The sequence below is a fragment of the Vipera ursinii genome (assembly GCF_947247035.1).
Source record: "Vipera ursinii genome assembly, chromosome: 11".
In the NCBI taxonomy this organism is placed as follows: Eukaryota; Metazoa; Chordata; class Lepidosauria; order Squamata; family Viperidae; genus Vipera; species Vipera ursinii.
The window spans coordinates 1,484,577-1,497,417 of NC_139524.1; the positions used below are offsets into that span (position 1 = coordinate 1,484,577).

The 12,841-nt window shown below is 48.6% G+C and overlaps 2 protein-coding genes across 2 annotated transcripts in view; one reads left to right on the top strand and one right to left on the bottom strand.

Moving 5' to 3' along the window:
- The window catches only part of AAGAB (alpha and gamma adaptin binding protein), a 157,560-nt gene that overhangs the window by 55,835 nt on the left and 88,884 nt on the right, over nucleotides 1-12,841 (bottom strand). The gene's annotated exons all lie outside the window — the stretch shown is intronic.
- Nucleotides 4,837-12,841, top strand: part of SMAD3 (SMAD family member 3) — a 65,892-nt gene continuing 57,887 nt past the window's right edge. Inside the window, exon 1 of the mRNA XM_083371588.1 lies at nucleotides 4,837-5,160. Within this exon, the coding sequence (XP_083227714.1) occupies nucleotides 4,955-5,160 (206 nt within the window). The 5' untranslated portion in view covers nucleotides 4,837-4,954. The remainder of the gene's footprint in view (nucleotides 5,161-12,841) is intronic.

Genomic DNA, 12,841 nt, shown 5'->3' on the forward strand with positions numbered 1-12,841 from the left:
TCTGAGTCAATTTCTATCAATGCAAGATATATCCGTTTGATATGTGCTGGACCCTGATTTCTAATTTGCTTTACCAAATTTTCATCAGTCATTGAGAAACCAATTTTCTGGTCTTCTTTCCACCTGGCCCATAATTGACCATATTGAAACCAGGTTTGAACAATCTTCTCATCTCGTAAAAGATTATACGGCTTCAAACACCATATGTTCCTTTCCAATCTTAAGATCTCCTTGTACGTAGTCACATCATGTTTGAAGCCAACATTTATGTTTTCTATTGCATGTTTCGGAATTGCCCACAAAGGTATCTTGTAGTTTAGCTTATGTCTATACTTTTTCCAAACTCTCAGCAATGCCTGTCTTAAAATATGCACTTTAAACACATTATCTACCTTCTTATCATACAATAAATATGCATGCCAGCCAAATAGCAAGTCGTGGCCCTCAAGATTTAATAATCTCCCTTGTGTTAAATTGATCCAATCACTTATCGCTGACAACGCAGCAGCTTCATAATATAATTTAAAGTTGGGCATTTTAAGACCACCTCTTTCGCGCGTATCCTGCATAATCTTAAGTTTAACTCGTGGCCTTTTCCCTGCCCATACAAATTTATTGATACCCTGTTGCCATTCCTCCAAATTCCAAGTTGTAGTTTTTTAAAGTCGTTCGGGAGATTAGAGGCAGGTGAAAAAGAATTTTTGTCAGTCCCATTTTCAAACATCTGAGAGCTGTCCATTGAGATAAAAGGTAGAGGGATCCCCCTGGTGGCAGTTAGTGGGATTTTTCTCTGATTATTGGGTAGCTCCGTCTGGGCATGCCCGGAAATCATGTGATCCGGGGGTGGGCGTTGCCCAAGTGTGCCGGCCAGCAGAAGCCTTGAAGATTCTTCCTGAGGATTGCAAGATGCCTCCCGGCAGGATGGAGGCTGGATGGCACATGGATTGCCCGGATTGCCTGATTTGCCCTGAGAAGCCCATCGCTGGTCCTGAAGACCTGAAGAGAAGGTGGGAGGCCGCGGGGGTTCATAGTTGGGAGGCTCCAGGCTGGGTGCCTCCCGGCAGTTAGGCCCCGGGGAGAGGGTAGGAGGCCTTGGAGGGAGGCTGGCTACCCCCGATGTTGGAGCTGCTGTCCTTTTGGCTTCCAGGGCTGCAACCAGGACCTGGATGGCTGCTTCAAGCCCTGCTGTAGCGGTTTCGGCTGGACAGGCTTTACTGCCATCATAGGACTTGAGGCTTTCTGGTGGGGAGGACGCAGGGGTTTGCATGCTGCTTCGGCTGGATGCCACAGATTGCTGTGCCTCCAGGCTTGGTTGAGGCCTATTTTTATTAGACCATGTGGGGTTACTGGGGGCCGCCATCTTGTTTCCGGTGTCAGGCCATGTGGATGCCCTGGGGGCTGCCATCTTGCTTCCGGTTGCCCCAGGAAGCTGTAGGTCACAGTTTGGCGGGAAATTTCGTGCCAAAAGCCCTGGGGCCCCGGGGCCACTCAGGGTGGCGGGCGCCATATTAGGGGGCCTCGTGGGCACTAGGGAAGGACTCACCAGGTGTCCTGAGGCTTCCTGCGCTGGGGTCCCCTGTGGAGAGGCTTGTGGCGTCCTTTGTGTTGTAAGGAACTTTAGAAGCAGCTCTTTGCGTTCCTGTTCAGTCATCTGGCTCACGCGGTGTTTGGCTTGAGCCAGGTCTGTTTCTGCTGCATCTGAGCAGTCTTGGGCGGACTGCAAGCCTTCCACGCTTCCCTCTGTGGCATGCAGTTGTAGGGAGGCATGCGAAGTAGTCCCTGGTGCTCCGCTGGATCCTCTGAGGAAATGGAGGTCATCTGTGCTCTCACCTGGAGCAGATTTTGCTTCAGGGGCTGGAGGCAGGGCTGCTGATCTTGATTGAAGACTCCTGGTCACAATCTGGGATCTCCTGCCATCCATTTTAAATGGATTTGTGCTGGACCCTCCAGACATCTTGTAGTAGCCGCTGGCTTGGAAGCGATGCCTTAAACCATCCTCGCTTCCAACTTGTTAGATGGTCTCACGAGGTCGATGGATCGTTAAGGTGCTTCCAAGTAAAAGGCATCACGCAGAGATGCAATCATATGAAGCTTTATTTAACGATAGATTAGAGAGAAAGAATTACTTGGCATGGAGGCATTCATGCCTGCATGTGAGAGAGAACAAAAGAACAGAGAGCAAGCTAGCATAGCATAACTGGAACAGAACAAGAAGCAGAAGCAAAACTGAACAAAGAGCAGCCCCTTAAGCAGAGGTATTTATGGGGGGTCTCAGCCCCTCCCTAACCATAAAACTCTCTCCCCAATGGGGATGCAGGAGTCTGGGACCCCTGACTCATCAGTGGAAGCAAAGAAGCCTCTTTGCTCCCATCTGATGACCTTTTTGGGTAACTGCCATGGCTGGAACAAAAACATCTAACATCAAGGTCTCCTGGATCACCCTGTATTTATTAACCAGAGGTTTGAATGTGTAAAAACTTTGGGTTAAATATAAATGGATTCACATGTTTGTTAATTATAGTTTACTGAATAAATTATACATGGGTTTGTATAAGAAGGCATAAACAATGGCTCAACCAAGTGCACAAAGTTCCATCATTGGCAATTCACAGAAAACTTAATTTTAAACCATAAATGTGACCAAAGTCTTGCAAAATTGCCATGTTTCTGAGATTTGGGATAAGAATGTTAATATCTTGCAAGATCTGCTCTAAGAGTTTAGCTTTGTTTATGTTTAAATGTTGGCCCTGCATTGTTGTGCAGAATTGCGCCAAAGTTTCCAATGCTTGAAAGCGTTTCCAATCCCTGCAATAAATCATACTTTAAAATCAGTGACTGAGCTCTCACATTAAACAAAATCCAAACAAACCAGATGACATCTTGGGTAAAATGAGGAGTCCACCTTTGGCCCTAGTAAGTCATTCTCCTGGGCAAACAGGGCACATTTCAAGCGATGGGCATGTAAACATTAGGCTTCAGAAAGGAACAATAATAGTTTAAAACATTATTTATGAGTTGCTACTCCTGAGATAAATTGAGGTCATGAATGGTTCAAGGAACAGTTGGCTACATTTGTTCTTTTTTATAAAACTTTGCAATTCCTCTTTAATTATCTGATATGCAACAAAGAACACTTTACCCGTTCCTTCTTCTCTAACAGCTTTTTCAAAAATTTCTCTGGAAAGCTTATATGATCTTCACTGCTACAAGAATCATTTGCTGCATAATTGAGTGCGTGGGCAACTAACTAACAACTAAGAATGGTGCTCTTTCCTCTCATTTCCACGAACTACAGAAACCAACTACAAAATATTTTAGAGAAAATAGAACATTGCGCTTTGGTTTATTGATATTTATATTCATATTTGAATGAATGAATGAGGCTCAGCCAGTGTTTCTCTATCTTTGGAACTTTAAGATGGGCGGACTTCCAGTTCCCAGAACTCCCCAGCAGCAGTGTTGAGAAACAATGCAATTGAGTAAATTGTCAAGCTGGTCAAACTCAGCTGCGATGATGGCGAACAAACCCAGATTTTCAGAAGGGAAACAGAAACAGCCTGGAAAACTCTTAACCTTTGGCTGCCAGCTAGCAGTCATTCAGAATTTTGCATGGTAACCCCAACCATGATCACATATGCCTGGTGCAAACTCAGAAAATGGAATGAATTGGGCTAGTAGGCTAAACATCTCCAGGAAACACAGATGAGGACCCTCACTTCTGAAAAAATCTCCAAATTCCAGTTCTGGGAACAAATCACCACCTTCGAGCACAAAGACCTGTCCCACCTTGCAAGAAGGGTGTTGCAGGGGACACCTGCCAGGTGCTTTGCCTCTGCAGTGGGCACTTTTACCAGGAAGGCTGGGAGGTTTTCTCCCATTTGGTCTAGGTTTGTGCGTGCTGCCCTTGGGGGGTTTGGTTTAACCAGAATAGAGCTGGAAGGGACCCTGGAGGTCTTCTAGTCCAACCCCCTGCTAAAGCAGGAGACCCTGTACCATTCCAGACAAGCGGCTGTCCGGTCTCTTCTTAAAAGCCTCCAGTGATGAAGCGCCCACGACTTCTGGAGGCAAGCTCTTCCACAATTGTCCTCACTGTTCGGAAGTTTCTCCTCAATTCCAGGTTGCTTCTCTCCTTGATGACTTTCCATCCTTTGCTTCCTGTCCTGCCCTCTGGTGCTTTGGAGAATCATGTGCCCCCCTCCTCCTCTTCTTTGCGGCAGCCCCTCAAAGACTGGATGGCCGCTCTCCCGTCACCCCCCCCCCGTCCTTCTTTTCTCTAGACTGGCCATGCCAGTTCCTGCAACCATCCTTCATGTTTTTGTCTCCTGGCCCTAAATCATTTTGGTTCCTCTCTGCCCTTTTTCCAAAATGTCCACATCTTTTTTGTAACGTGGTGACCAAAACTGGATGACGGGTTCCAGGTGTGGCCTTACTAAGGCTTTATAAAGCGGGACTAAGGCTTCGCTTGTTTCGATTCTGTGCCTCTCTTTCCATAACCCAGGATCGTGTTGGCTTTTTCGCCTGCCGCCGGAAAGCGGCGAGGGCGGGACCCCAAGGGCCCTCGGCTCTTCAGACCGGCGGCGGCCGGGGGCGGGCTGCGGCCGGGCGCCTCCCCTCCTCCCGCGGGGCTCCCGCGCCGGCCGAGGGGGCGGCCCCCTATTTGCATGCGACTCAGACGGGCGGCGGGGCGCGCCTTTGCGCAGGAGACCGGGCGCGCGCCCGGCCGGAGGAGGAGGAGGAGGAGGAGCCGCCGCCGCGAGAGGCGCGTTGGGCGAAGTCGGCGGAAAGTTGGCGGCGGCGGCGGCGTCGTCCTCCGCTTTGTCCCGGGCCGAGCCCGGCCGCGCCTGGTCCCGCGCCGCCCGCCCGCCCGCCCGCGCCGGGGAGAGAGCCGGGGCGCCCAGCGGCCGAGGGCTCGGCGCCGCCCGAGGGAGGCGGGCGGGGGTCTCCCGGGACGGCCATGTCGTCCATCCTGCCCTTCACGCCGCCCATCGTGAAGCGGCTGCTGGGCTGGAAGAAGGGCGAGCAGAGCGGGCAGGAGGAGAAGTGGAGCGAGAAGGCGGTGAAGAGCCTGGTGAAGAAGTTGAAGAAGAGCGGGCAGCTGGACGAGCTGGAGAAGGCCGTCACCACGCAGAGCGCCGCCACCAAGTGCGTCACCATCCCCAGGTAGGGCCGCCCCCGGGAGACCCTCCGGCCGCGGGCGCCGCCCTTCTTCTGGGCGCGGGCCGCCCCTTCTCGCGGGCGGGCCCCGGCCGGGGTCTCTGGCGGAGAGCGCCTGCGGGCCCAGCCAGCCTTCCCGCTGCCGCCGGGCTGGGAAGAAGGGAGGGGGCTCTGTAATGGGGGGAGAAGGAGGCTGCGAAAGTTTCGCGGAGGATGGAGGGGCGCCCGGCCGCCCCCCGCCATTTCTTTCTCTGCCTGGTTTTCAAGGTCCCGCGCGCGTCGGCCGGCAGTGGAAATAGGGACGAAGACAACGGAGAATGTAAAAAAGAAAACCGCCACCTTAAATGTGAAAATGTTCTCTCGTCGTTCACTTATTCCCGATTTGCTTTGCTTTGGTTTAGATTTGATCAAAATTTGCACCGCTTCCGACGGGGTTTGTGCCGAAGCAAAAGAGTGCAGCAATGGCAATTAGTCGCCTATATGAAATAAAGAGGCCAGCAAGTGACGCTGAGGGCTGGCAGTAGGGCAAGAAGGCAGGATCCTGCAAACTGCTCCCCAGCTCTTCTTTCGGTTCAACACCTCCATAGCCCCAGGCTCTTCCGGGGAGCCAGCTCAACCCCTCCCCGAAAGTTTTAACCCTGATTGATGCCGGAGCAGCTTGTTCAGAAGTGACCACAACCTGCCTGGCTCTTGCGGGCAGGAGCAGGCAGATCCCAGTTTGATGGAAGAAGGGCAAACACCTTGCCAGGAACTGGGGGGGGGTGTTCCCGTGCTTCAAGGGGGCTCGGTTCCTGGGGACCGGCTGGGGGTCCGCCTGATGAGCAGCCTTTGCTGGCTTCCTGCCCTGTCTGCAAAACGCCCCAGGCGTCTGGCTGAGCTGTCTGGGAGACTGGTCAAAGTGGGGCAGAGGTCCCGGCGGTCTTGTGCTCTGCCTGACCCCTGGAAGGGCCCTTGGCCGACTCTCCTTGGCCTCCATTGCCAGAAGGTCTGTGCTGAGGGAGTTCCCCCACATCTTCCTTTCTTTCTGGAATAATTGCAGGGGTCTTTTTCCTCTCCTGCTGTGGGCTGTGCAAAGGCCTCCCAGAACAGCCACCGGTGAACCCCTCCCCCGTGGGAGCTGATCCACTCGGAACTCCCCTGGGGTGGAACGGAGAATGCAGTTGGTCTAAGCTGGACAGGGTGGGGATTGCTTGGCTGGCCAAGTGGTTTCCTCATCACTTATTTTGGCCCTTCGTTCTGGGCTCTTCTAGCCAAAGAGTGTGATTGCTCCAGTTCACGTGAGTGAGTAAAAAACACAAACACCGAGTGGTTCTTCCAGCAATAGCTTTGGGTCTAGAGTTTCAGTTTGGTGCCATGTTTGCTGGAGGACGGGGCCTGGGCACTTTGCTCCTCTGCTTTTTCTCTTTCGAGGAGGAGGAGGCCTCCTCTCTTTAGCGGCAGGGGAAAGTTCTCAGCATTCGGCCCAGAAGGCTTGTTTGTTTTCATCCCTGCCTTTTGCTTTCCCAGCGCTCTGTAAATGTGAATCTTGGCTGTCAGAGTGATGGAGGAGGGAGGGCTGGCTCACACAAAGAGGCATCTGTTGTTTGGGCCAGCCAAGGGAGATGGGAGGCCAGGAGGTCGGGGGCAGTGCCGAAAATGTTTCTTGTTTGAAAGGCGTCAGGGCAGGGTTGGGGGATTCTCCGGGCTGAGAGTCTTGCTGGGCAGAAACTGCCTTTTGCAGAGAGGCCTGACTCAAAATCAGGGGCATTTATGGCTGAGGAGTAATCCATCTCCCCCTTCCCTCCACTCATTGTCCTTTGCTAGTGCCAGTTTATTCGTTTGGGGAGGGGGAACTTTTCTACTGAAACTCATCTGGGTTTGAATTCTCCAGAAGGGACTGGGGGAAAGCTGGCATGCCTCTGAGCCACAGCTTGGATGAGAAAACCCCAATTTCTTCACACTCACATTAGAGCTCTCTCCTTCTGGAGCTCAAGGCAACGTTCCCAGCTCTGCCTCCTTCTGATTTATTCTCTCTCAACAGGGCAGGGAAGTGACCTGCCCCACCTCACTCTCAGTGAGTTTGAAGGTTGAGAAGAAACTGAACTCGTGGCCTCCGGGTCCTTCTTCCCAACCCTCCCATCAGGCAGCTCTCTGGGTCTTGTGCAAACTCTTCTCAAGAAAGTTCTCTTCTTTGTCACAAGGTCCTTCTCTTGAACTGCCTGCCCAGAGCTCCACGGCTGATACTTTTCACAGCCCTCCAGACCTTCCTGGAACGTTGTGTAAAATTGATGCTGACTTTTCGCTCTGGTGAAAATGCCCTCTGCAGGTGGCAAGTCCCCGTGGATTGGCTTATGCCAAAGCATCTGTTCCAGAAGGGCTGTTGTGTGAATTGACAAGGGGAGACCCTGGTTTGTATGAAAGGACAGGGAAATTTTTCATTCCACCTTGCAGGTACAGATAGTTTCTCTGTGGGCTTCCAAAGCCTCTTTCCTCGTGCAGAGGATGTGGTTATGCTAAAGTCTCACCCTGGTGGGAAATGTGCCTGCTGTTGCTTTCGCTCCCACCATTCTTATGTTCCGAGTTTTTGCTGCCCTTTCAGCTCTGCCCAGACAAATGATCTGTTTTACGGCATAAAAGGAGGGCTGGGTTTGGAGAACAAGCTAAGGTCTTGGCTGAATTTCTTGCAACAGGTTGAACCACGAGCTGCACGTTGCCTGGCATTCCGCTCCTGGCATCTTCCACGTCCTGTAGTTTCATCGCTGTGCTGTTGGCAGTGCCGGAGAATTGTGCTACTTCTGTACTTATATAAAGGAGTGATGGATTAGAGTGGAATTCTTTATGAATACAATTACTTAAAAAAAATAAATTCTGGAAGGCAGTCAAGGGCCCTCTTGCTACACTGGCATAATCCATACTGCAGAGTCCGTCTGTTGACTTCTGCAGTTAGGTAATCATGGTGGAATAATCAGGCCTCTGATGAAATGACTGCGTTAAAAGTAGAACTTGCAGTGAATTTTTAAGAATTACAGCAAGTGAAAGAAGATGAGGATGTGCCATGGGAATAATACTGTAGGCTTCAGCCTACAGTATTAGTCAAACCTTTCTTCAATCTTCCTGCCACTCGCCTCCCCCTCGCCTCCCCACATAACTTAGCTTCTTAACACGGGTCTGATGAGAAGGTCAGGGATGTTCAAAAACCTGAATGCCTTTTTTAAAAAATGAGTTGGCCCTAGGAAGAAGGCATTGCCTGAACAAAGGTTTTGGAGCGCATTTGCTCAATTCGTATAGTAAAGAGAGCAGTTGAGCAAAATCATCTCTCCTGTTATTAAAAATGTTTTCTGAAATGTGTCAGGACCCACCCCAAACCACGTCTTAGGAAGACAAAACTCTTGGAGCCAAATCTTAGTCCAAAAGGAATCTTTACTATGACATGCTTGGTTGTAGGAATACAAGACAGGACTTAATATTGTTCTATTTGTTTCCATCAAAACTGATGGCAGAGATAGTCCAAACCGTGAGCAGCTGTCTGAGTTTGCAACAGACTCCCCGAAAGGAACTGGGAACCCAGTTTCAGCATTCCGGCGGCTGTACCCAACCCAGTCACGTGATCACATTCGGGACACCTGGCCCCCGGCTCAAAGTTAGGGCAATTTGCAGTGTCCCACAGTCACGGGACTGGGATTCTTGACTTGGATTTTTGGCATTTGCTTCCAATTTCTGGCCAAAAATGTCCATTGAATAAGATGGATTTGCCTAACAACTGTGACATTTGCCTATCGACTCCTGCGTTCAACTCAATGACCACCCCCAAAAAAGGTCACACAATCGGGCATGCTCACATGGTGACCCGCTTAATGACTACCATGGCTTACCAGAATAATTCTGAACTTAATTACAGATGTAAACCAAGGAGAATCAGTATGTATCAGGTGATTCTACAAAAATGTACAGGTGTACACGTTAGAGCATTGGATCCCAGAGTTGTTTCGTGTTGATTTTTCCTTCAAGAATATCCACTTCTACAGGAAGAAGCAAAGTCAGCTCTTAAGGAAGGCAGTGCCAAAAAGGTACATTTCAGAAATAATAAGATAAAGATAAATAATAAGATAAAGGCTTTACAAATCCTTAATAAGACCACACTTGGAATACTGCATCCACTTTTGGTCACCACAATATTAAAAAGATGTTGAGGCACCAGAAAGAGTGCAGAGAAGAGCAACAAAAAGACTAAAGAGGGGTTGGAGGTTAAAGTATACGAAGAACGGTTGCTGGAATTGGGTATGTATAGCCCAGTGAAAGGAGTACTAGGGGTGACCTGATAGCTACCAGTATGTTCCAATATTTGAGGGGCTGCCACAAAGAAAAGGGGGCCAACCTGTTTTCCAAAGCACCAAAAGGCAAGACAAGAAACAATGGATGGAAATTAACTAAGAAGAGAAGCAACCTAGAACTAAGGAGAAAATTCCTAAAGGAGAGAGCAAACAGCCAATGGAATAGCTTGAAGTTGTGCGTGCTCCATCGCTGGAGGCTTTCAAAAAGAAACTGGACAGCCATTTGTTAAAATAGCATAGGGGGTTGGAGTAGAAGACCTCCAAGGACACTTCCAACACAATTATTCTGTGTTCTAAACAACCTTTGCAGATCAGACTGAAGCCCCAGTTTAGATTATCAGCCATCTGTTTCCATAGCAACCAGTTTTGCTGCCTTCAGAAAGCCTCCAAACAAGGTATCGATGAAAATTATTTCCTGTATTTGAATTTCCTGGCAATTATTGAGAAGAATATTCTCTTGGCCTGTGAATATTATAAAGCTAGAGTGGTCAGTCGCTGTACAGTTCAATGCATCCATCCATGGTTTGAGTACCCTCTGGACCTGTGGATTTCCAGAATCCTCACTCAACGTAACTCTTGCTAAGTAGATTGGAAGCTAAAAGCCACACAGCTGCTGGGTGTCCCGTGTGATTGGAGAACCTTGGGCAGTTTTATTTATTTATTTATTTATTTATTTATTTATTTATTTATTATTGGGACTTATATGCCGCCCTATCTCCCGAAGGACTCAGGGCGGCTAACAACAATAACGTACAATAAATACAGAAGTTAAAATAAAAAAATAAAATGAAAGGCCCCTGTAGAATAAATAAAAATTAAAATTAAAATAAATTCAAAATTAGAGTTAAAAATTAAAAACATAATTAAAATCCCTGTCAGTCCAGGTCAGCCAGGTGGAAAAGGAGTGTTTTGAGGCCGCGGCGAAAGGACCGGAGATCTGGGGCCATCCGAAGCTCAGGGGGGAGCTGGTTCCATAGGGCTGGCGCTCCTACAAAGAAGGTTCTCCCCTTGGGGGTCGCCAGGCGACACTGTCTAGCCGACGGTACCCTGAGGAGGTACAGAAATGCATGAGGCTTAGCTGGCGTGGCTCTTTCCACTCTAATGCAACGTGTGGCATTTACACCAACAACTTTTGCACAAAGTTCTACAATAGCAACGTGCTCTAAGCATTTTTTCAGGAAATTTGAATTGTCCAAATAAACATTTCATCCCCACCCACTTTGAAGCATTGTTAGATTAAGAGGGGGAAGTCCGTAACAGTTTGTGTGCTTTGGCAACAAAAGCAGCAGATGGCAAGGAACCACAGAAGCTGCTGTCCAGAGGTCCCCCGTGGACCAACTTCATCTTGGCAGATTTAAACAACTGCTTGCCTTTCTCTGGATTCCGTTTATCGCAGACTCAATGGCAGATCCTGAAATTTTGAACTTTAAAATTTAGAAGTAGATTGCATCTCAGTTATTTTAAAGCGGTAGAAAGATGGCAGTTGAGAATCATTAGACCAGAGCAGTGCGTCTCAACCTTGGCAACTTTAATAATGTGGACTGCAACTCCAAAATTCCCAGAGCTCTTATCAGACTGTAGGAGAGAGGTGTACAAATGCTATCCTGGAATGCTTAAGTGCAGATGCTATCCTGGAACACTTAAGTGCTCCACTTAAGGATAGCTACTAGCAGCGGTGTGGTGTAGGTAGAAACAGTCATTTAGGAATCACAATTGGAACCAACAGTGTGGTCAATAAGCAAGGCAGTCATTAAGCAGAACTGCAGTTGTGCTTATAATCTCACTTCAGCTTTCCTTTGCTTGACAGTCTTGCAAAGGCTTGGTTGAAAGGTTATTTTTCAACTTCGAACAGTCATGGGTCAGGCCGATGGTGTTGGTGAGTGAGGGAAGAAGGTGTGTGTTCATAACACAGCCTGGGGCAGCCTAAAGCAGATAGAAAGAGATGCTGGTCTCTAGCAGTAGAAGTTAGGAAGTAATAGTTGCAGGGAGCAGCAGGAGGAAGTGTAGTAAGAGTGGAAAAGAATGGAAAAGCGTGCACTGAATACTAGTCTTTGAGTGCTTGTGTGTAGTGTGTTACCTAGGACTTATGTGGTTGTGTTGGCTCTTTGGTATTTTGGAGCCCACTGACTTGGGTATTCTTAAAAGAACCCGTGACAACCATTTCCAAGAGGTCAAGCAGAAAATGGTCAAAGCTTTGCTTGGTAAGTGAGCCGGAGCAGAGATGTACCTGAGATAACTTGAGCACTGCTGGGAAGCAACTTGCTGTTGTCACCCATCCATACAACCACAAAGTAGCCTTGAGCTTTTTGGCACACTTAAGGCAGCTTTGTGCCCTTCAACTGCCTTAGGCATGAAATGCCTCCCCTACGTGATGATGATGATATAACAACAACAACAACAACAACAATAGTTGGATGGACCTTAGAGGTCATCTAGTTCTGCTCAGGCAGGAAACCCTATACCATTTCGGACAAATGGCTGGCCAGTCTCTTCTTAAAAACTTCCAGTGTTGGAGCATTCACCGCTTCTACAAGCAGGTTGTTCCACGGGTTAATTGTTCTAACTGTCAGGAAGTTTCTCCTTAGTTCTAGGTTGCTTCTCTCCTTGACTAGTTTCCATTCGTTGCTTCTTGTCCTGCCTTCTGGTGCTTTGGAGAATAGCTTGACTCCCTCTTCTTTGTGGCAGCCCCTGAGATACTGGAAGACTGCTGTCATGTCACCCCTGGTTCTTCTCTTCATTAAACTAGACATACCCAATTCCAGCAGCCATTCCCTATATGTTTTAGCCTCCAATCCCCCAATCATCTTTGTTGCTCTTCTCTGTACTCTTTCTAGAGTCTCAACATCTTTTTTACATTGTGGTGACCAAAACTGTATGCAGTATTCCAAGTGTGGCCTTACCAAGGCATTGTAAAGTGGTATTAGTACTTCACGTGATCTTGATTCTATCCCTCTGTTAATGTAGCCTAGCACTGTGTTGACTCTTTTGGCAGCTGCAGCACACTGCTGGCTCATATTGTCCACTAGGACTCCGAGATCCCTCTCACAGTCACTACTATTGAGCAAGGTACCACCTATGCTATACCTGTGCATTTGGTTTTTCCTGCCTAAATGTAGAACCTTACTTTTTTCACCATTGAATTTCATTTTGTTAGATAGCGCCCAGTGTTCAAGTCTGTCCATATCCTCCTGTATCTTAAGCCTATCTTCTGGAGTGTTAGCTATTCCTGCCAGCTTGGTGTCGTCTGCAAATTTGGTGAGTTCCCCATCTATCCCCTCATCCAAATCGTTGATGAAGATGCTGAAGAGCACTGGGCCCAGAACAGAGCCCTGGGGCACTCCACTACACACTTCCTTCCATGTAGATGCAGTTCCATT